Source organism: Podarcis bocagei (genome assembly GCF_964188305.1).
Source record: "Podarcis bocagei genome assembly, chromosome: 3".
Taxonomy (NCBI): domain Eukaryota; kingdom Metazoa; phylum Chordata; class Lepidosauria; order Squamata; family Lacertidae; genus Podarcis; species Podarcis bocagei.
The window spans coordinates 42,134,594-42,159,393 of NC_138127.1; the positions used below are offsets into that span (position 1 = coordinate 42,134,594).

Below are 24,800 nucleotides of genomic sequence, written 5' to 3' on the forward strand. Positions count from 1 at the left end.
CTCTTCTCTGCTTATGGACATCCCTGCTTGAAGCAGCTTTCTGTGCTGAAAAATGGCCAATGGATTATCATTTGCGCTGCAGAATTTGCACAAGATTGAGAGTGGCTTTTCTCCCCATCTCTGATCAGAACACCAGTTGGCATCCTATTCTATTTTCCTATCCACATCCTCCCATTTGCTTTGGCTTTCTTTTAATTCCAACTCCCTGCCCTTGCAAAGTCATAGAAACATCTGATGTTTTTTTAAGTCACGAAAGGAAGGGGAAACAACATTCAAATGGCAGCGACAGAATGATGAAAAATGCAAGCTCTGAAATACTTGCTGGGGGGCAAGAAGACTTGCACGTGTCCCATCATCCGCCATGGCTGTGCTTAAACTGACTTTTGTTGCCATGCAAATCACAAACACCTCTTCGTCACAAATACGCTCTATTCAACCCTTTTCTTATATGCCGAGTGGATTGCACAGCCTAGGACAGGGATTAAGTCACAACCATGGGTTGAGAAGATCTTTCTTTCAGCCTGATTAGTATTGGCTGTAGCCGTGCCAATGAGAACAAGTGCCTCTGCCACTGAAGGTGCATCTAACAAGGGCAGCTGAGGCAGAGGTGCTGCACAGTCCCCTTCGCAAGCCCATAAGAGTGATCTGCTTTGCAAATTATTACAGGCTCCACCCCTTCATCTTCTTCCACATTTTTCTAGGACCCCAGTTTGCTTTTCCCTCTGCTTCCACCACACCACACATCTTTTTCTTAGGACTCAGTTACACAGCTGCAAATAAAACGTTTTAAATGTGTTTTAAGTGCAATATACAAATGTGACACTAGATGGTGATAGTGAGCTATGCTAAATTCAATGTTTTTTCAAAACGTTTTTTAATAAAGCATTTTCACAGCGTTTCTTTATATGTGTGTAGATTCCACCTTAGACGTATTTGCTTTCCATTAGCTCACTTACTTCTGCTAGCACATCCTCTTCAGTTTTTCTAATCATATAGGTAGCTGTGTGTGGAGTGGCAGAATTTATCTGTTGGCTGCTCTGCTGCAAGACCAGCCATGTTAGCCTGTTCTCTCTCTCTCTCTCTCTCTCTCTCTCTCTCTCTCTCTCTCTCTCACACACACACACACACACACACACACACACACACTGCATTGCAGTTTCTAGATGGGACACTTGAGTGGCCTTGCATACTGAAGATATTCCACACTGAAGGATTTGTATTGGATGCCTGAACATTTGAATGACCAGAAGTAGAATTTTAAATCTGATAAAATGTAAATGTTAACGGGGAATCCTCATACAGGGAGAAAATATACTTCAGAAGGCCAGGAAGTACAAAATCAGCATTTATTTATTTATAAATGTTGATTTAATTTAAGGCTATTTGTCCCATATCTTAACAGTATTTAACATTTAGGGAAAGTATAACTATGCCTGCAAAAACGAAGTATTGAGTTTTTGTGACAGTTTGTACCTAAGGCATGTTCTAATGCATAATTCATTTAAGCTGTGTCAGAGAACAAACTAGACCTAGAAAATTATTTCCTTAACAGCCTTTGAAAATCTAGAGTAATGCAAGGGGGTAAGACATGTTATTTGCTAAGTTCACAGTGGCTGAAATCTGTAATTGAATGTGCTTGCTAATTTAATTTCCTCTGCTTGTTCATGAGCAAAATAGCATCCTCTCTGATCTGCACAGATTAAAAGTGAAAGGACAGACTATTGGGGTGGGTGGGTCGGTTTGCTTATACCTTTGGAAACTAAAAAGATGTGTAGAATATGTAGAAACTCAGTGAATATGGACAGCTATAGATCAACATGGGTCCTTAATTTCAACATATGCTATGGTGGAGACACCCATTGAATGTTGACTGATATTCCTTCTCCTGTGTCTGACAAACGTACTAGACGCACGGTGGCAGAGAGGTCAAAACGCCTGACTGTATCCCTCATGAAATGAATGAATGAATGTTCATGGGCAAGCAGGGAGAGCATCACTGTTGAGGTTCAACCTCCCACCTGCCACAGCTAGTATTGTGCCAGAGGCAGTAAAAGTAGCAAGGCTGATCCTTCACTGTTGCCAGAATTGCCAAGAATATGGAAACATTCCTAGGGAAAAGAAAATAGAAAAAGCAAAGGGTGTGAGTTACCTCCAGAAAGACTGAAGGGAAGGACAGCAGTTGGCCATAAAAGTGGAATGAAACATTGAACCAGAAACTAGCAAATGGGTACCAAGTGTAAGTCATGTGGTTCCTCTGGTCAGTAATTATGGGGTTCCTGGCAATGGTAGTGGTTGCAACTAGGACTCGATAGTCAGAAAGATGCCTCATTTATGGTGGCAAGTTATTACAGGTGGGTTCTTTGTGGCATAGTGTATGTGTGAAGGTTTGTTCATGCATAGCCCTGATATTAATGACATATTTGCGGTGGAGCACTGCAGTGTAGGCTGTCCCCGCCCTACTTACACATAGCCCAGTGGAGCATAAGGACGGCACATGTCGATAGGAACTGCAGACATGTATTGGCTCCACACTACACATCGTGTAGTGGGTGGTGGAATGTTTGTGAGCCCTGTGCTTGTGTCACACAGGTCACACACAAGGTATCAGTTTCCCTTATCTCCTGTTTTCTTGCTCTCAGCTAGTCCGGCACGTTTAAATTTGCTTTATCTCAGATAATGTGAATTTGTTTATTCAGACTTTGCATAGTCAAAGGGAGTAGACAATAGCAGGTCAAATGCCAAACCCCAAATGACCCTACATCAATGACCCTATATCACATTGGATATGTGAATATCCAAGCTTAGAAACATGAAGCAGTATCATTCTGTAGTAGAGGCTCATCTATTAGGCTGAATTAGGCTGCCTTAAGTCAGACTAGTTCAGGTGTGCCACCAGCTATCAGTTTGCTCCTCCTTAGTCTAGTGTTGGTCCTTGTAAAATTCGGCAGGGAGAAGATGGAGGACAATTAGTTGGCTCCTATTCTCATTGGCTTGGGCTCCACTTACTGCTGGTCTCTTAGCTTTCCATCCCCCCAGTCCTAATGAGCACAGGCTGCCACTGGCACTCTGAAGAAGATTTTGAATTATGAATAGTATCATTATAAGATAACAAAGCTGTATTTAATTAAATAAATGGGAAGCATTGGTGAAATAATCTGCATTTTATTTAGGAGAATAGGTGAGGCCTTCTAAAATATGAATCACTGACACGTTTTATAACATTGGGCAGTTTGACATAAACCAAACAGTGCATTTGTTTGTTAAATGCCTCTTTAACAATTTTGCATCTCAATCTAAAGGATGATATGCCCCCTCCCTCGTCCCCCAAAATAGTATCACAGAATTAATTACAACATTTAGGAGATGACAAAATATCTGCTATATCAAATATATTTTGAAGAACAAAGATATTAAGGAGGCATACTCTTGGAACAGAAACATTTTAGTAGTATGCCAAGATGTGTACCAAATAACTATCCAGACGGAGAATGCATTCAAACACACAAAACAAAACATTTCCTGTCCTTGGTTAATTTTTATTTTGAAGAGCCTTTGGATGCAACCTTCATCACAACAAGAGCCTATTTCTTGCAGCCCACAGATATACAATAGTGAAATGAATTGGAGGTGTGGTGGGCAGGGCTGAAATGTTATTTTGTGTGTGCGGGAGACTATGTTTCTAATTCAGGCACCTGTAATCAACCACTGAGTGCCTATTAGGGCAAAATAATAATGTCCCATTGTCTGTTTAAATTCCCTTATTATGAAATTAATCAGAATTTCCAAGAGAATGAAATAGGCATGATAGGCTTGATGTCCTGAGATCTGGAGAAAGCCTTGAATCTAGTTGTGGCTTTGCCTCAGCAGGAAGTTCTGCTCACACAAGTTCTGTGTGGAGAGAATGGGTATGGAGTGATGACCTACAGGACGTACAGAGGGCTGGTGGAAACCAATAACCAATAGTGATTTAACACTAAGTGCTAAGGAACATAGCATAAACCCATTGTGGGAGCTGCACAACAGCACTATCAAACCCTGACAGTGTGTCATTGTTTCTCAAAACTCAAGACCAAACATTTCACTTTCTCATCCAGCTTATACGCAGTGTCTGCATGCCCTTCACTTTCCCTGTGCATCTTCTCTCAAATTTTCTCAGCATTCCTCTCCCAACTTCAAAATGGTGATTTGTCCCTGTTTCCCCCCTTTTACAGCCACTTTTTATTTTTTCATCTTATGACTCTGTTCCCCTCCCATTTGTAAAACATGTCCGCTTCTGTTCACTGTGTAATAATTCTCAGATCTTGTGTCCTTTTCACATAGCTTCCTAGCCATATTTATACTCTCCTTATTTACACACAAGTGCCTCTAAATCTACCAATTCCCACCATAGTATTTCTATTTGCTTATGCTTGAGCTATTCCCAGAGTGATTCATGTAGTGCTGCTACTTGGGCAACTGGGAGATCCATGCGGCACCTCATACACAGTGGAACTTGTGGAAAACCAGTCTTAGGTCGTATTCAAATGTTTACTTATCAACGTTAACAGAATTTTTTCCTGTTACCAATAGCTCTATTTTTATTTTATGTGTTCCTCCCCTGACCTTTCTTTCCTTTTCTTGAAGCTCTTAGAGTGCAGTCCTAATCTGTTGATGTTAATAGCTAGAGTAGGGTTAGAATGACACTTTGCTTCCTCTGTGCTAGTAGGGCAAAAATACTGCCAGGCTTCAGGTGATGGGCCACAAAACAGGGTTTTTCAAGGATGGGGGCAGCTTTGGATCTGCTGGATCCTGTCCCCCCCTGGACGCCCCAAAGGGCTACATCTTTTGAATCCCTCAGGTACACCAGCACATGGCATAGTGAAAAGGTAAGGAAAAAACATCTACCACCCGCTTCTATCCTAATCATTGTTAGCTAGCAGGACCTGATATGTGACGTCTGCTACTCCTTCCTGAACCCACCTAGGGATGCTGTACAAGGTGTCTAACAAAGCTTTATGCTTCTAATCCCTATCTCCTGTCAGAAATTTAACCATAACATATTTATCTTAAAACACTGGGACCTATATTTTTGTGATGAAGATTTTGTCTTTTAACACCAGGTCTCGATGCATTCTGGTAAGAATAGTTCTTAGACAACATCTCTTGTAGTCTTTGCTCTCACACAAAAGCATATATTTTTTTAGGAGTAAAGGATTTTGGCTAAAGATGTTGAGTGAAATTGTAACAATGCACACATTGAACATGACCCATGTAGAAAGAGACTCATTATATTTAATTCTTGGTGATAACAATAGGAGCACGGACAGGAAATTTGTTTAGAGCTATACATAAACAAAGCTACTTTTAGGTGCCCCCCTCCCAAATTCTCACACTGATAAGAATGTACCACAGCCACTAGGAGACATGCATTTTGTTTTGCAAAATCCCTAGCAACAAATATACCCATCTTTCAAAGTTAAGTTTCTCTGGATAAAACATGCAATTCAAGTAATGGTATATCAAGGTTTCAGATTAATTGGCTTTATGAAGCAACATTCAATTCATCTGCAAAGCAAAGCAATTAATATTTCTGAGATCAAGGGCCAATGTCTGATTCATACCACTTTGACATTGTGATTAAAGCTAGCTATTTATTTCCTGGTCTAAGCCCTTCTGGTATTGGAAGGAAAAAAAGAAGGAAATCGGTTCTCAAATGCGCTATGGTACTTTCTACAGTTAAATAACACTGAGAAAGTGAAATCTTCAAAAAGCCCAAATTAAAAAGCTAAAAAAAGTTTTAACTGAAACTCGCAATAATGAGCAACAAATGAAATCCTCAGGAAAACTTGTGCTAATTCTTTGGCTTAAAGAAAGCTAAACTGGCAGGTCTTTGGAAAGCCAATTCATCTATACTACACAATAGACAAAGCTAAGAAAAAGAAATGACAGAACCTTAAGGTTTCTGTGTGTCATAAGGTTGGAGGTAGATGCCATCCATCTACAAGAGGCCAGATCCTGCATTTGGAGTCTGAAACCTCTGCACTCATTGTTTAGCATAGTTCATTCCTGATCTAGGTGGTCTGATGACAAATTAATCTGACACCAGCTCCGCAATTTCACATCTTGATCAGGCACTGTTAAAAGTCTTGATGTTTCTTATGAGGTATAAAGTATGAATTATTTCACCAAGCGTGACATGATATCAAAAAGGTCAATCACTTTTGTATCTATAGATACAGTTGCATTGAGAGATATCAGAAGTGCCTTTTGCAGATACACTGAAAAGGCACTAGAGTTGTTGTTTTCCAAAACAACTTTGTTGGTTAAAGTTGTTATCCTTACTCATTTTACTTATCCATGGAAAAGTCTATAGCAAAGGAAGCAGTCCTGCAAGTCTGTACTTCCGATGAGCTATTCTTCTCACTAGGACAATTTACCATGTAGTTAAATTACTTAGGTCTCTTTTAATTTAGGCTTCTATCTTATACCCAGTGTCCTGGAAGTAAGCCCCGCTGAACTCAGTGGGACTTACTTTTGAGAAGCCATCCGTAGGATTGCATTACTAGGTACCAGTCCAACACATAGTGGACTTCCTCCCTTCCACTAGTGGTAGTAATTGGACTGTTATGAATTCCAGTCACTTCTAGCTTGACCTAGAGGTGAAAAAAAGAGATGTCCAAACATTGTCGCAAACTGGTCAAGTCTCTTAAGGCACAGTTTATCTGAAGAATTGCACCTTCCTATAAAAATAAATGCCAGTTCTATGGTAATGTTATCTTCCTCCTGGAAACATAGTATACACAATAAAGTTTACATGTGTTAAGTAGATTTGTCTAAACAAGTATCCTACAAACATTCATGAGGTTTGACATTGTAACTACAAGTGTAAAACAACGTAGACAAAACACGACTATATGGAACAACTTGTTTGCAAGGACACATTATTATTTACAGACTTACTGTGACTGACAATTGGAATAATGATATTCCGACATCCTCATCTAGACCAATATTGTGCATTTCATTTTGATGCTAAGAAATCAGTCTCGAAACATAAAATGAAGATAGATTAGGAGTTAGATGCTCATTTCAAGTCTCCAAACTAAACGTAATTAAGAGTGTAGTGTTTGTGGAAATGCAGCAAAACTGAGCATAATCTTACTTTATCTAATTGGGACAGTACCGCACAAAATAAGACATGTATAGCTGAGTACATAATTTGCTTCAATAATAGTAGCATAGTTTCCCACTGTATCTCTCCAGGGCCAAATAGTTAACTGGTTTTTCCCATTTATACATTGCATGCTAATACTGAATATGATTTGGAATAGTTTGGGGATAATGCATATGAAAAAATTTAAAACACCAAGTCCATGTCTAAAAACTCCTAAACCCTTTATCCTTCGTTTACCGGTAGTTCATCTCTGCCAGCCCAGCATATCCTCCATTTTTAAAAAGAAAACTGGGAAATAATTGAGTTTATCTTTACAGATACTTAAAAACAAATATATGGCAGGTTTTCATTACATGCCTCCAAAGACATCATCAGGTTGCTATACAGTGTATTAAGGACAAAAGAAAAGCTCCTGAAACAGAGTTATGATTCAGCAAATAACTTTGGCATTGATCCATTTAAATGAACACAAGCATAGATTGAGAATACTGTCACAAATTATTCTTCCTGTGCCTAAGTATTTTTGAGTGGGACATTTGTTGCAAATTGATACTTGGAAAATGCTTTTTGTTCCAACAAGACTTGAAAAACACAAGACGGAAACATCTATAAGAACATCCCCCTACACACACACACACACATACACACACAACTTTACTTTTTGTCAAGTACTATTTCAGCACCATGCTTCCCTTCAGGAAAGGAGTACTTGGAGATTCTCTAAAATGCTGTTACATCTCCCCTCTTTTTGCCTCTGCTCCTCTGGAGATGAGCAGACAACCTTTCCAAGTGCATGTGACCTATTGGATCACATTTCTATGATCACAGGTGCCAATGGATTTCACATGGCCCTCTGTAGAGGGCACAAAGTGCAAAATTGTCATAATGTCGCAGGTTGCGTGACTCTTATTGTTTTGGTGCCTTGGTCTTTGGCCCAGAAGTCTTTGGCTGTCCGGCCTTCCCTTTGTAGTCTGGAGCTGGAGTAACAGGGTGTTCGGATTTATGCCCATTGTATCCATTTACAAAGACACACTGATAGTAGCGGACAGCAGCTGGGAAGGAAAAAAGAAAAGAAAAAGAATGGTCACTAACATTTGGTTTTGGTTACTATTGCATTAAAGTGGCATTGATCTGAGGAAACACCAAGTTTACCAAAGTGTAGGTTGACATTCCTACTTTACTTCTATACTGACTGTTGTTTGACTCTAACTCCCATCATTCCTGACCATTTGCCATGCAGGGGATCAACAACATCTGGAGGGCCACAGGTTCCCCACACCTGATATATATTATACTCAGATAGCTCCCATATAAATCTATAATATTGTCAGGATTGACTTTCTTCAACATAGTTAGACCTGGTGCCATCACACCAAGGTGAATGCTAACCACTCCCTCCTGCAATCTCATCTCCCCCATGCTTGTTTACCTCTACACAACAAATCCAATATTATGACCTAGAAATGACATGATCTTTCAAATCAAACTGAAATTGAACCTCACATACACCATTCTTATTTTATTAATAGAAATGAGATACAGTAAGAAAACAATCCAGTTACAAACTCACATTTATCTTTCTTTGTTGCACTTAGATCAGTGTGTCCCTCTATAAAAAAAGTAGTAAATGCAAGGTTCTTTAGTAAAAAGAAACTTAAAACAATATTTGTGTTTCTAGGTCAATGATGGAAAAGGGGAAAATATAAAATCAGCACTGTTTGGGTGATAGAAGGTATTATTATTATTATTATTATTATTATTATTATTATTATTATTATTATTATTATTCAGGCACTGCAGCGGGGTGGCTAACCTTCTCCTGAGTCTTACAGTCAGTTCCCAATTCTAGATTCAGATGACAGGATTGGGCTGATAAGTGTCTGAAAATATCAGGCCTCTAGAAGGAAGGCGGTATGTGAACGGCACAACCCCAAAACTATGTATTTACGAGGAACTGTTCCTTATCAAATATATATATGCAAATATATATTTTTGCATAATAATTATTTGGACTTTCCATCATCTTCTGAAGTAACAAAGCTAAATGGAGTGTAACAGTATCCCTGGTTCCTGCAGCTAAAAGTATAAGCCCTTACCTGTATGTGTGTGTGTATCCTGTTCAGTTACCATGTATTATACATGTCCTTTCTCATCTGCTCTTGTTTATCATAGAATTATAGAACTGGAAGGGACCCTGAGGATCATCTAGTCCAACCCCCTGCAAGGCAGGAAAATGCAGCTGGCCCATACAGGGGTTGAACCTGCAACCTTGGCATTATCAGCACCATGCTCTAACCAACTGAGCTATCCAGGCCCTGTGTATCAACACAACCAGTCAAGTTTTCCAAGAAAGCTTTCTTCTTTTCTTAAATCCTTGTGCCATGCATATGTTGCATGATGCATTTTGAACTTGGGCACATACACCCAAGAAAAGATTCTCCATACAAGGGGGAACCTTTTTGTGAGTGAGCCTGTGGTGAGGCGAGCCTTTGCAGCCCCACAATGCCCCTTGTGTTATTTTAGTGTTTCTGGAGGGTCACATGAACCTCTCTAAAGACACACATGCACAGGGACACACATTCTCACTCGGCTAATTATCGAAGACACACCGATGAATAATTGCCACTTTTCCCTACACACAAAAGGAAGCCAGGTAAGAATGAGGTGTCGGTACTTGAGCATAAAACATACAACAAGAAGCTGCTCTGTACCTTCACTAAACCAATTAAATCCCTGCTCTGTTATGAAAACGCCATAAACTATTGATGCTGGTCTTCTTCAAAGTTGTTTAAAGACTGTAAAAAAATAAAATCAAGCCATGAATCTTGACTTGAATATAAAAAAACTGTTATTTTGGCTAATTAGAGGCATCTCTGGGCAATTCCACCATGAGCAAAATATGTAATGAGTTATGTGTGTCAGAAACAGGTCACCCAGCAGACATTTTTAATTAAAGCAAAGTAGTTTGGCAGAAATGGTGATGCAGACAGGTTTTTCTTAAGAGACAATGTGAGAAAACAAAATAATTATTCATTTGTATTGACACGTTAATTGAAGACAGGATCAACATTATGGATGGAAAATTCAACCTAGTGCTAAGGCAAATGTTTCATCAGTAGGATTTATTATTGCACAATGGTAAATGTCCTCCCTTTCCTCCCCGCCCTGCACCCCTGATTACAGACCCTTCATTTGGGTTAAGTCATTTTCTAATGAAATCAAACAATTTCAGTAAATCTATAGTGATGACAGGGCAGAAAACCTCCCTGGGCTTCTGCCTAAGCTACAAAGTACTCAGCCTGGGCATTGGGAGTGCGTTCACCAGCTATTATCCCTTCTTTGAACTCTTCAAATGGTGTGTGAAGGAGACCACTGCAGCAGAAATAAGCTGACCAAGAACAAAGGGGTTTAACCAAAAGAAACTGAGCTGTCCAAGAAGTGGGAGCCCCTGAGAAAGAAGAGGAACATCACTGGCAAGCAAACAAACCCTGAAGTCAGGACTGGTAGTCAAGAAGCAGATCATGGAAGATGAAGATATAACAAGCAAAGGTGACAATACGGGCAAAATACAGGCAAGAGGTCAAAAGGTGCTAAGACCTAACCACTCTCAGCACTCTTAACAAACTACAACTTCCAGGTTTTTTTTTAAGGGAAGCCGCAACTGTGTAAACTGGTATCACAAGTTGAGAGTGGGGATATGTTCTACTTGGTCTAGTTCTACTTGCTAAGCAATATATGGACCCTAAAACATATGCTGCTCATTTGACCATATTGCAGGGCTAGAAGGAGTCCTTGACATTTTCTTTACACATTTTGTTTAATAAATTAATGTTTTATCCTTATTTCTGAAAAAACCCTGACTCATAAATTAAGGGTATCTTGGGGTGCAGCTAAACTTATTGATTTTGTCTTCATTTGGCAACCATGACAGGTTAATTATGGGGATTGCAGGTCTCAATGAAACATGGTTTTATTTGCTAATCATAACATTTGCTTTGTATTCTCTTTATATCAGGTCAGGTTTTGTTGCAACATCTAATTCATTGTGTAATATTATCCCTTGAGAATGTACTTTATGTGGTAACTGCTGTGAACCCCCCTTTTTCGCACAGCTTTTCTTTTGTTATTTTATTCTATTCTTTGTTTCTTACCAGATTTCTTTTTTTTAAAGGAAGATGGAGGTCCAAAACATCTGGAGGGGAGCCAGCTGGGAAGGCTGGTTTAGATGCTACATTTATTTATTTGTTTTTCTTTAGATCCACACATACTTCTCCAACCACCCTAGTCTTTATTGTTCATTGGCACTACAGCAGGAAAAAACCCCTCAACCTCTAGGCCACTGTTGGCATATTTCAAGATGCTGGGGGAGATGATGAGCAAGTTCTACCTTACACATAACAAAATGAAAGGTCAAAAATGTGCCAAGACAATTCACCCACCTTTTAAAAATGTCAGTCCCTAGAAATACTAAATGTAACCTATTAGGTAGTGGGTTGGGGAAAGCCACCCATTTTTGAGGAAACCCCATTATCCTCTTTTCTGTCTGGACTGTGCACTAAAAGAAACCCTTGAGAAACCACACACATCTCTAATAGAAACTGATGGCTTGTAATTGAAGCACAGTATCGTATGACTTTATGCTGGGAGGTATTTTGCCTAGCTTGGGTTCATGGATGGATGCCTAATGCTGCAGAAGTCTCCCCCCTCCCCTGCCAACAACTGAGGTTAACCAGAGTGTGGTTATATAAGACTCTCTCTGTGTTCTTCTGATGAAAGGCAAACAGCATTAGGCTCTTTTGTGGGTGTTATGATGGAGGGACGTTTTTTTTGGGGGGGGAGGCTGTTCTTTACATGAGGAACACACACACACACAGCAAGAGGCAGGCATCTCCCTCCCCTGCTTCACTAATTGTAAAGGGGCTGCCATATTTGTAATCAAGTAGGCCAGTGGGCAATATTTAAAGGGTTTCTACAATGTGGAAGATGTACCTTTTTTAGATGATCAGGAAACAATAACTACCATTCTGGCCTACAATAAAATTTTGCTGGAGTCCAAAAAGGAAAAGAGATTGTCACACCCTCCACACAGAGATATCCTCAGATAATTGCACAGGACCTTAATCTAACGTTAATCTCAACCCCTATTTGGAATTGAAAATATGATTCCTGGTTGTGCAGTGTTTATACACCCCCAGTTTTTAAAGAGTGTTATTGTCCTCAATTTTCCTCTGCCATAGGTTGGGTATTGAATAGATCACCTATGTTTGGGGTAGATAAGAACATAATAAAAACAAAACCAGGTCTAATCATTTCTTCAACATGGAAAGTTAACTAATTAGTCTTAGAGCCAGTAAAGGATTATATTCAGTTCTGGTTTGCAAAGTGCAAAAAGATACACACAGATACACTCATTACTTCTCTGTGACAATAATCCCCATCCATTTAAAAGAATGAAAACGCCATCACTGGCTTGTGAATTACATCATTAAGCTAAAATAAAATAAAAAAATCCTTCCTGTAGCACCTTAAAGACCAACTAAGTTAGTTCTTGGTATAAGCTTTCGTGTGCATGCACACTTCTTCAGATCATTAAGCTGTCATCTGTCAGATCTCTTCTTACAGTTTGTAAGTCTTAACGTTTGCATTGCCCTGAACCTAAGCACTGGTATCAAAGTGGGTTGGAAATTTGTAGTTTTCTAACCCACTAGCCCCCTTCATGGATCACTGCCTTGTCATGGCAAAGGGGCTTGAATAACTCAGAGAAGCTATGAGCTATGCCGTGCAGGGCCACGCAAGACGGACAGGTCATAGCTGAGAGTTTAGACTAACTGTGATCCACCTGGAGAAGGAACTGGCAAACCACTCCAGTATTTTGCCAAGAAAACTCCATGGACATAAAAAAGGAGAAGCTTTGAAAAGAAAGTGAGTTTCTCCAAGATATGCTCTGGTTCATGGGGTCACGGAGAGTCGAATACAACTAAGATGACTAAACAACAAACCCACTAGCATAAGGGATTTAGTATGCCAAATTATAAGAAAAAAACCAAAATATAATGCAGGATAATGGGGATGAAGACTCATGTATTTAAGGCAATTCAGTCACTGTAACATTCAATTACCTGCATCTTTCCATTTGGTAGGGGTGTGCATTTGTTTCTGTGGGCTTACATTTTCTGTTTTAGCTACCAGCAAACTGCCACCAACCTTAGCAGCAAAATCCAGGAATTCTATCGAAGCAACTGCAGTGTTCCATGCACCAGAAACCATTTAGTTATGCTGGCCACATGATCCACAAAGCTGTCTGCAGACAAATGTTGGCTCCCTTGGCCTGAAAGCAGAGATGAGTGCTGCACCCCATAGTCAAATCTGATTGCACTTAACTGTCCAGGGGTCTGTACCTTTACCTTATTGGAAAGCCTGATTGACTGTCTGGTGTGGTCCACATGGAAACCACAGTGTCTAGAATTTCCCATTATTTCTCAAGTGCAAGTGGCAACAAAACAAAACCCTTCGCTCTTCTGAAAATTGACTTCTTGTTCAAATCCCATAACAGAACAGCAGCATCAGGAGTAGTACATTTATATTTTAGGGTTAAAAATGTATTACATTTCCTGATAGGCCTATGAAGTTTTCAAGGGCAAATGACTCATTCTTTCTCAGTCCCTGACAGAATAAATAACAATATTTTTGATAACCCAAGTTGTGTTTTGTACAATACTGACATGTACTATATGTCACCTGAGAATCAAAGAAGTTTGCAGTGTTGTTAACCCTAAGCAGAACTTACTTGCTCTTGCAGCTTTTGAAATCTTGTCTGCAAAGGAAAGAAAGTTGTATGTCAGAGAGACAGAGAGAACTTGAAAGACAATTGAACAACATAACAGCCACCCTCTTTGCTTATTAATACAGGTTTTGATGAAGTTAACTCAGATGAATATATGAAGTTGTCAGGCAGTGATGATGACAATATGCCCTTGAACAACTTCTTTGATAATGTGATTGGAGACTGTTGCTTTGCCCAGGCAAACATCTAAGAAACCCTACTGTTATCTACCACGGTGGGTGCAAAGGGTAAACGTGTTTGAAAAAATGATAAGCTCCAGCAAGAGACACAGCTTCACTTGTCTTCCTACTTGCTACCTAATTCATTCATCTTTCCCTGGGGTGTAACTTTACTTATTAGAATAAAGAGCAAATGTAAAGCTCCAATTTATGCGATCTGCACTCAGACTGCAACTGATTCGTAATACTAATTTAAGAAAACACCTTTAATATGATCTAAACATGCATTAGGCAAGTAAAATGGCACATAGGTTGTTATGTAGGGCAAACAGTTGGCTTCTGCCACTGAAAAATGAAGAGAGCCATTGTTGTGAGTGGTGGGATCCTGGGCATGTACTGCACTTGGGAGTGATTATGGGGCTGGCAGATTGGCAATCCAAACTCAAAGTATAGATTCATAAACATGCACTTCATTTTTTATTACAATGGAGTCCAACCTGCTCTGGTTGTAGCTCCCAGGTCAGCCAAACAGCTAGTGACTACATCTCTTCAAAACCAGTCTCTCTTTTATGTACCACATGAACATTTCATTCCTCACAGAATGCTATGGGAGAATCCTGGATGTGTGTGTGAATTGCACCAACTAATAATCTATACTTTGGGAAGAGAAATGTGCAGTTAGGTGGATTTGTACTGTAAACAGCACCACTGAGGACTTCCTTCTTTTTCTCATGTGTTTTTGTAGGGTGGACAAAAGTGGAAAGAGGACACACTTTCTGTATTAATCTGTTTTGCTCACTAAAATCCATCAGGGATATAAGAAATCTGTTTATCTCCAACTGCTTCAATTCACATATGTGGTTAATAATTTCAAGTGAATAAAGCTGATTAGCAAATCCAGTAGGATCATGTGCAGGAACATAGACCACCAGTACAGTGCTGTCAAGTAACATGGGAAATCTTATCTGAGCAAAAAAATCTGGTAAAGTAGGGGAGTGGTAGAGTTATCCTGGCCAACTGACATGACAGTAGAGGTGACCAGTTTGCCAAAGTAACAAACACTGAACACAAACATGGGAAATCATCATGTATGATCCTTGGCTCAAACTGAGAGAAACTTGTTTGTAAGTTCCATTGAATTCAAAACTAACATTCAGTTATGGCATATTATGCCCATTAATAGACAAGACCCATTCATAGACAAGACCCATTCTTAATTGGATTTAAGAAGGCCTATTTTCTCTGGGTTGGCTAATGTTTATATGTTCATCCCTACTAATATTCAGCTTGAGCTGTACACATGTAGCCATTAGAGGACTGGGTGACTTTGGAAACTTAGAGCAAAAAACTATTCATTACCTGTTGTCACATTGTGATGGTAGTGGGTTTCTTTTACTGCTGGGACTGTTAAGCAAAACAGAAAGATCCAATTCATTTACATTCCCAAGGTCAATTTAGGCATTAAAGTTCCTAATTAAACCTACTATGTTTTCTATATGTTGTAAGACGCCCAGAGTGCCTGGGGAAACCCAGCCAGATGGGTGGGTTATAACAACAACAACAACAACAACAACAACAACAACAACAACAACAACAACAACAACATTTGCATATTACCCTGTTAAGTCACATGCATTGTGCAGGTTAAAACAACAACAGCAATAATATTTCTGACACTAATATCACATTTTGGTGCCCTGTTAAACACATTTTAATTTCTAAGAAATCATTGGAATTGGGCATTTAAACAACACGCTCAATTAAAAAGCAAAACACAAAAAATAAGGAAAGGGACATTCTTTTGGCAATTTGCTGCAGGATAAGAGGTTCTAATAGGATACTTCACAAAAAACTATCTAAGCAGCATGATTCTATATAGATTTCGGGCCCCAGAGAGATCAGACTGGCCTCGACCTGAAGATCGTCACTTGTCCAGTTTTAATTTTAATTTGTTTGAATTAATTGTGGGATGTATCTTAATTTATTGATCGCTTGTTTTTATGCATTGTCTTACTTGTATGATGTTAGCCGCTCTGAGCCTAGCTGTGAGCCCGGGCGGGATATAAATAAATTATTATTATTATTTGTACCAATGTCTCTAAACTAGGGCTGAGCCCAGGTTTCATGTTAATCTTCATGCCAAAATCTGTATTTTAACTAGATCAAATCTTTTCCCAAATATGCCTACAAATTACCCAGAATCGGAATATGTTTGTTCACCCCCACCCTGACAACCCAGAGAAATAGGACTGTTGAGAGGGAGCTTTGTAATGCTACTGTTTAGTTAATGGCAGTAGAAATCTTAGAGCTTGCTAAAGCTTCAGGGAGATGAAGGGATACAGCTCAGGGAAGCTCCTGAGCCTTGGGAACTGTGAAGTCTCTGAGCTACTCTAGAAGTTGTAAGTTTCATAAATGCTACTATTAATATCTGACATTGTATCATCTTGTGAACATCCACACTTAACAAAGGAGGTCATCTGCAATTCTTCTACAGTCTGGACATGTGCAATCATGGTTACAATGTGCAGAATTATGGGGAAGAAAAAGCACATCCTGGTCTCTTGGAGCTATCATTCTTGGGTTAGAGAATCATTTAGAGATTATTGCTTAAGAGCAGAAAATGTTTCAATTGGCTGCTGAGAACTGAAAATTAAGAACATTATATCTCGCCTTTTAAAAAGAAATAAATTAAGGGTTGCATCCAATGTTATATTTCCCTAGCTGTCATTTGAAAATACTTATAAGGAATCCACCATGAAATATCACACATCTCTTTCTGTTCTAGTAAAAAAATTATGGGGAGTGCATTTGACAAAGCTCCCAGGAGCACCTCCAAAGTTGCTTCCTCACTAGAATCTTGTAGCATTTCTGAGGTGTTGCACTCCTTGGGTAATTAGCGGAAAGTAGAATTTAAATGGAGCTTTTACAGAAGCTCTTTATACAGCATTATAACCTATTTCCCCCCATGATGAAGAAGTTTCTATAAAGTATGTTCAACGAAAGTCCTGTTGACAGGTCCTAGCCACTTAGTGATAAAGAGCCACACTATTGTGTCTCATTCAGCATAGCTTACGTTTTGGAACATCACAACAAAGTGTGCCAAAAGCTGGCTTGGTCTGAATTCAGTGTGTGGAGATGGCACAGATTCATTTCTCGAAGCATTGGTTGATATGTAAATTTTATTTGTGTGTTTTTTGTGTAGCTGCCACAGGTTGGCACAGCACACATTTCCACTATATATATAAGATGTACAGAGAGATAATATTTTCTTCAACATGGAATGTAAATCAGCTCATCACTTCTGGGCTGCCATACGACCGATACTCATGCTTCACACTTCTTTCTACAGAGCTGTTCTCCATGCAGGAAAAATAAATAATTGTGTCAAATGTTCCTGATATATCCCAATGATGGAGGGCGGATGGCATATAATAATGTGATGTGCAGGCCAGATAATTCTTTTGAGTATACAGGCATAGAAACATGTGCGTCAGCCATCTCTGTTGGGTGAGTTCTGCAGGAGTTTGATTTAATTGCTTTGTAGGAAAGCTAAGCACACCCTTATTATTTTAGCTGAATATAATACTCTAGAATTTTGCTGTTCTTCCTGTCACTGAAAAGAAAATCCCATGAAATATAAAACCCCTGATTTATGGCTTACAAGGTTTTATATGTAGCTCCTTGTATTACCTGTGACCTTTTTTTCTTTAAAATGTGCCTTCTCCACTTTTTTCCCTGTGTAGATCAAGAAGTGAGAAATAAAGTACAGTATAAGAAGCTGAAAATCAAAATATGCAATGCACATTGCTGATTCTTTTTTCGGGATGGGGGGAATTAGCACATCTGCAATATAACGACCGTTTAAAGAAATCGAGCCCTTACCTTCTTTTTCCTTCAAAGGCGTCTCTTTTTTCTTGGCTAGGGAGATTTCCAAGGCATAATGATTAAACCTTAGTAGCCTTGAATATTTGCACACTTTAGTTTTAAAAGCACCTGAAGGACATGTCTGCTGTGTCACTCCGTCAGCAGTAGCAAGAGCGAATGTGACCAGCAGTGGCCTAGTTACTATATTTGCACCATTCTATGCTGCTCTATGGACTTCCATTGAGCCATATCTCAAAACCTTCTGGAATACACATATGCTCTTTTTCAGGCTTCTGAGAACAGAGTCAATCATCTGTGTCTTCACACAAGGAGGCAGATTGAAATTAACAAAGGTGCAGTGCTGCAGGCACTTTTGCCATTCCCTGCTGAGAACAGCAGCAACTATCTGGCAGTCTGCCTTGGTTCATCCCCCACCCCGCCCCCACCAACCTGATCTGGCTCACTTTAATACAGCTTGGTTGAGTGTCTTCTACAGCACAAACCATCTGCTAAGCTGCAAGCTGGGCTGCCACTAATCAGACCAACCTAGATCAAACTCCTAAGGACCTGGCGTGCCCAATCCTATGCAGAAGCAAATCCCACTGATTTCAATAGGACTTGCTCCCAATAAGTCTCGAGTTACATCTGCAGCAACTGTGAATGAATAAAATAAACCGACAGTTTCAGCCAAATCCTTTGATAAGGCAAGTCTAATCAGTTTTCATGGAGCTCAGTGGATATGGCAGTTTTTATGAGCTAAAGATCTAGAAATGCTAGGCTCCGTTAAGTCAAATGGTGAACCTGTTCTTATTGCTCAATATCTAAGGGGGGGGAATCGTGTTTACCTGCTACTGTGGTTTCAGCTGATGGTTCTTCAAGGAAGGTATGCATGAGTATATGGAAATAATAATAAAAAATTAGAAAAATTGGAAGGAAATAAGCAGAAGATCTTGATAATTGGATACGATGACACTTTTGTTAACATATGCATGAGCTATTAATTTGACACTGGGCACATGACTTTCCTGGGTCCATGCATAAAAATATCACATTTTAAAGGTAAACCCTACAACCCTATGGGGTGTTGCTACCAAGCACATGTTTGGATTCAAGTCTATGTAATTTGGGAAATGCAAATCTTTAATAATGGGCCATCGCAATCCTTTTCAGACTCAAAACACTTAAGTCAGACGTTATTCTCCCATGATATAATGAGGCATTGTTTCTGCTTTGGTACATATTCTGGTTTCTCTGTGAACCTTCCATCTCTATTACCTTTGAGATCACTGGAAAGAAACAAAACCCAGCACTACCTTGTTCAAATACTTCTTCCAAAATAATCTTGGCATCAATAATGGCATTTCTATGATAATGAGATAATCACTGTTTCATTAGAAAAACATTGTCTCCTATTTTAGGCATCAAGTCACAACAGAAATTCTTTTAAAGCAATCAGCATGCATTAACAATTATTTTAATGCGAATAAAGCTTCTGATGTTGCAAAATTATCAACTCGTGCCACAGGCAATTAATTAAAGATAAATGGAAATAGGATGAATTAGTAATTATTTTTTAAAAAATACAGTGCTAATTAATTTCCTTGATTGCTATTATTATCTATGTGTAGATAATTTAGGGTTTCCTTTAAGTGCAAATATATTTGCATGATCTAGCACAAAGATTACAAAGAGGTTATAAATCCATTGTTAATTAACTTGATATATTTTGAAATCCTGCGCTACAACAGTCTGTTGTTATACCAAGAGATGTGAAATAGTCACTACATTGATAGATTTGGTTGTATAAATATTTCTGAAGTTTCACCCTTTCACTTCACAGTGAGATGCTCAGCAAATCTTTAGTTAGATTGAGCCAGTAAATAATGTTGGTTGTCATATCAGTAAACCAAAACTACATGAACACACTCTCTGTGTGTTTCCTAGGATAAGGCAGAACAAAGTACGCATTTTGTGGCAATGTATTCTAGACACCAAATTCTGCTCATTAAAACAAACATTCATAAGGATCGCTGCCATCTGCTGGCTCCATTGGGAATAGCACAGCAAGGATTTGCCAGAAAATTTTCACCAGTCATTCTGTTTTCTTTTTCTTTCTTTTTTTGTTTTGCAGCAAAGTGCTATCTGACCACAGTAATTCTCTAATGGATACACACTGTTTCTAACCCACTGGGCAGTCTGCATAAATCATAAAAAGGTATACCTACCAAGAACAGCAGCAGCAGCAGCTCATATTCTCTCTCACAATCTATCCAAAACCCCGCTTAATTACATTTAGATTGCAGTGCGGCCAATTCTTCCTATTTTACTTAATATTGCTTTCCACAAAGCAGTGAATCATTATACATATTTCATGGACTTTCATCGATGGGAATTGAATCAGGATCATCAGGATAATCCTATGCTGTAGGCCGTGTTATTGCATTTAAATCTCGCCCTTCCTCCAAGGAGATGGGAAATTTCTCATTTTACCCTCACGCCAAATCTGTGAGGGAGGTTGGGCTGTGAAGTGGTCAGTGGCCCAAGGTTAGTGTTCTTCATGGGCAAGTGGGGCTTTAACACGAGATCTCTTTATTTTTAAAAAGGCATATGTATAAAACACCTCCTTATAAGTGCAAAAGTGCAAAATATTCTTCTGCATGCAAATTGCATTTACAACACATGCCTGCCTGCTCAGAAGCAGAACTCAGTGAGCCTTCCTTCTGAGCAGAAATGCATAGGATGTGCCATAAACTCGGGAGGTTGAATTCTGCATTCTCTTTACTGCTAGTAGCATTTGCTAAGTTAAGTTCTGCAATTACTACTACTACTACTACTACTACTACTACTACTCTACTAATTCTGGGACGCGGGTGGTGCTGTGGGTTAAACCACAGAACCTAGGACTTGCTGATCAGAAGGTCAGCGGTTCAAATCCCCGCGACAGGGTGACCTCCCGTTGCTCGGTCCCTGCTCCTGCCAACCTAGCAGTTCGAAAGCACGTCAAAGTGCAAGTAGATAAATAGGTACCCCTCTGGCAGGAAGGTAAACGGTGTTTCCGTGCACTGCTCTGGTTCGCCAGAAGTGGCTTAGTCATGCTGGCCACATGACCCGGAAGCTGTACGCCTGCTCCCTCGGCCAATAAAGCGAGATGAGCGCCGCAACCCCAGAGACTGTCATGACTGGACCTAATGGTCAGGGGTCCCTTTACCTTTACCTTTTACTACTACAACTACTACTACTACCCCACCCTTTAAACTATGCTTCCAGGGTGGGTTACAACAACACAATGTTAATATTAAAACACAATTTTAGTATTACACAATACTAAAGCCAATTTTAAACAACCCAATGTTACAGAAATAAGGTGGATCCTGAAAATATCAAGGTGTTCTTGCCAGAGAAATGAGGGTAGGGAGAGGCTTTTTTGCCAAGTTCCCTTTCCTCTCGCAGCTCCTAGTGTCACTCTCCACACTGTTCTGAATAGTAACCCCAATATCTGGAACAGATTTCAGGGGGGGGGGCTGCAGGGGGAGGGATGTAATCAGTGAAATTGCTTTCCCCCCCCCATTTCACTTGTGGGGTCCCTCTGCTAGAGTCAGAATCTTCTGCACTTATTATTATTATTATTATTATTATTATTATTATTATTATTATTATTATTATTTATTAAATTTGTAAACCACCCAATACCCGCAGGTCTCAGCAGTAGCATAATTATCACGAATATTTCAGAGGAGTAAATAAAGAAAAACAGAGAATAGCTCTGTTACAATGCATGCAAAGTTAGTTTTCTATTGTTATAAATGTACTATGGCACATACTTTTAGTTTCTTTAGGCTTGGCTGGAAAGAAAAAGAAGAAAGAAGCATATGAGAACGGAATGAAGTGAGAGAGCTAATGCTGAGGTATAGGCCTTGGTTTGAACATACCGCACTGTGTATATTCTTGACATACATATTAGAATGTGGTGGTACCCTTTAGAAGCATAATTTTAGTTTGATATTTTAATTATTTATTATTATTATTATTTAAATAATAATTAAAATATCAAACTAAACAGTTCCAATAGCAAAAGGACTTTTAGCTGGGCAACAGAACTTCGTCCTTCCTCACTTGCCACCACATCTGGTCCTCCCTCAAGCCTCCAGAACAGATTTGTTTTTTTGGGTGGTGGTGCTGGCAGCGAGCTTGTGATGAAAGGAGGTGGTTGGGAAGTTAAAACTTCTTGTGCTAGTGGAATTGTTTGGATGGATACCACACATTGTAATTATGATGGAAACAATCACTGAATATTTGCAGTTGCTCAGATACCTGTATAATTCACCTGATTTTTCTGTCCCACCTATACAACATTCCAGAGCATCTCTTGAACCCTCCAGAGCATCCTTTGTGTATGTTTGCAGGGGAAGCAGCCAGAAAAGGACCGCTGTGCAAGAAGAATTCTGCTCAGTATTCTCTGGATCTAACCAGATGCATCTGTTGTCACTCAGTGGTGTTGACCCATTCTGCTACAACTAACTAAAGGAGTTGAGAACCTGACCAGAGTAGGTCTATGACTAGCTGGGCTTCCTCTAGCAGCCATGTATATCCTTTAAGCTCTAACACTTAAAGTGCCAATGAAGGTTTCTGATCATGTTAGAGCCCATAACAAAAAACGGCCCTACAAATGGACCCATTATCTTTCTGTCACCCCACCCCAACACCCAACTCTAATGGAAAGGAATAGCACGGGGGGGGGGGGTGTGTGTGTGGCTATCAAAGCAGTCTGGATGTATTTTAGGTGGGAGCTTGTTTCTAATGAAATTGGAATGTGTCCTGTTTCAGGAGAATACTCTTAATATTTTGCATAGGTCAAATACAATTAGCTTTTTCGGTATCGTATACAGTATACCACGTGTAAAGATACGAGTCAAATGTGTAAGAGGGAATGTTGAATTCATGGACCATACTTTCATATGTGGTGAGACTTTGTGAAGGTGTCCAAAAATTGGTCTGAAGTATATTTCGGAATATTCAGAATTACTGGGTGGATGATACAGATCTTTTCAAATAATCTGACAATCTTTCCAGGGTGTTACTCAAAGATTTGACTGCCTTTGTGCTCATATCCGCTAGGCTTTGAAACACTGTTCCCTTGGAAGTCCACGATAAGCTGTTCTGAGAACTTCTTGTCTGACAACAGGTGATGTATATTGTATAGAACTGCTGGGAAACCTCCCCATCAGCACTGTCTTTCCAAAAGACTAATCAAGCCAAATGCTTTGTATTCAACATGACACCTCTCTACCTGGTGAAAATCTGCTAATCCTTTTTGGAAATACTTGTTTTGCTCACTCCTGTCTGACTTTCATCAGAAGAGTTTTTTCTTTTGATCTCCTAACCAATTTCTGTTGGGTTTAGTATTCTTCCCCTTGTTTCCCTCCCTTGTTTCATTGTTTAATTATGTATCAATCGTTTTAAAGATATATGGTAAAAAGAGTTTAAAAAGAGTTTGAATATAGAACAATCACCAAATAGTCTTAGGTAACTGGTAAACATTCTCTATGGAGGTCATTACTGATTTGATTAGAGATGGGAAAGCAGAACAAGCTGTTTGCTTGCTTGCTTGTTTTTCTGGCATACATTTATGTTGAACAGGAATAATGCCAGGTGCCCAAGGACATATTAGTCTGCTGGATTAGTCAGCTCTCCTTCCTGCTTTGCCAGGTGACTGTGCAACTATTACAATTTTCTTGTTTGTTTCTGTGTATCAAATTTGAAATGGATAGGAACTGAAAATAGAATATACATTAGGCGTGGGGGAGAATTTTGTTTGGTTTGCATTTTAAGCAAACCAATTTAATTCACACCTCCGAGACTAATGGAACACAATTATCCTTCATATTTCACACTAGAAAGATTATGGGAATATTTCACTGTTGATCATTCCACCAGCACAAGCATATTTACCTGCCAGATGGAATAATCTACCCCTGTCCTCCCCCCATGCACTGTACTGTGAGTCCTCCCCCCCCCCCCTTGAACTGATGGTGACACACACTGTGTGTAGGGTAAGCAGTGGGGGAATAAGTCCCATTGCACTAGCAGCACTCATTGTGCTGGCTCCCACTAAACAACTATTGAATATGTGCCGATGCATGTAAGGATAAAATGCATTTAGTGATGCATAATTTGGGATGAAATACATATTTAAATAAAAATGTATGAACTTTCTTTTAAAGTAATAGATTAACAGGAGTTAGAAATGAGCAGGAATGAAACTGAGGTGGGATCTACACACATATAAAAAACACTGTGAAAATGCTTTAAAAAAGTTTTGAAAAATACATTGAATTTGGCATAGCTCACTGTCACCATCTAGTGTCACATTTGTATATTGCACTTTACAACGCATTTAAAATGTTTTATTTGCAGCTGAGACCTAACACAGACTGGAAATCCTTCCATGCTTATACATACCTGGTTTTACTTGAGGAACTTCTTTTTCATGTTTAAGGCTTTCTTGTTCTACAAGACAGAAGCAGCATGAAATAAACAAGGAGCCAAACTGTCAAATAACCCCTGTCATATGTCATGAAGAGGGCGTCACAGGATAACTGCAGGTCCCATCCCCAAATGAGCATGTATTGCTAGGCTCATGTATAGAACTTCCCTATGCAAACTGTCCATCCCAATGTGTTGATGTCTAGGGATGAGCCCAGCACCAGGCCAGACATGGCAATCTTAAGATTCATGCAAGAAGGGGGCTTCTTTCTATTCTACTTCCTCTGAAACTAGATAG

The 24,800-nt window shown here is 39.4% G+C and overlaps 1 protein-coding gene across 9 annotated transcripts in view; it reads right to left on the reverse strand.

Moving 5' to 3' along the window:
* Nucleotides 1-3,653: 3,653 nt before the first annotated feature.
* TRDN (triadin) overlaps nt 3,654-24,800 on the reverse strand; it is a 176,982-nt gene continuing 155,835 nt past the window's right edge. For 7 of the 9 annotated variants that reach the window (XM_081187682.1, XM_081187678.1, XM_081187680.1 and 4 more), the window contains 9 exons: nt 24,479-24,526; nt 21,841-21,861; nt 18,865-18,891; nt 18,038-18,073; nt 17,846-17,890; nt 15,515-15,559; nt 13,941-13,967; nt 8,724-8,762; nt 3,654-8,205 (listed from right to left, as the gene is read on the reverse strand). In XM_081187682.1, the coding sequence (XP_081043808.1) occupies nt 8,060-8,205; nt 8,724-8,762; nt 13,941-13,967; nt 15,515-15,559; nt 17,846-17,890; nt 18,038-18,073; nt 18,865-18,891; nt 21,841-21,861; nt 24,479-24,526 (434 nt within the window). In that variant the 3' untranslated portion in view covers nt 3,654-8,059. The remainder of the gene's footprint in view (nt 8,206-8,723; nt 8,763-13,940; nt 13,968-15,514; nt 15,560-17,845; nt 17,891-18,037; nt 18,074-18,864; nt 18,892-21,840; nt 21,862-24,478; nt 24,527-24,800) is intronic. The other 2 variants (XM_081187676.1, XM_081187683.1) reach the window with 2 other exon arrangements.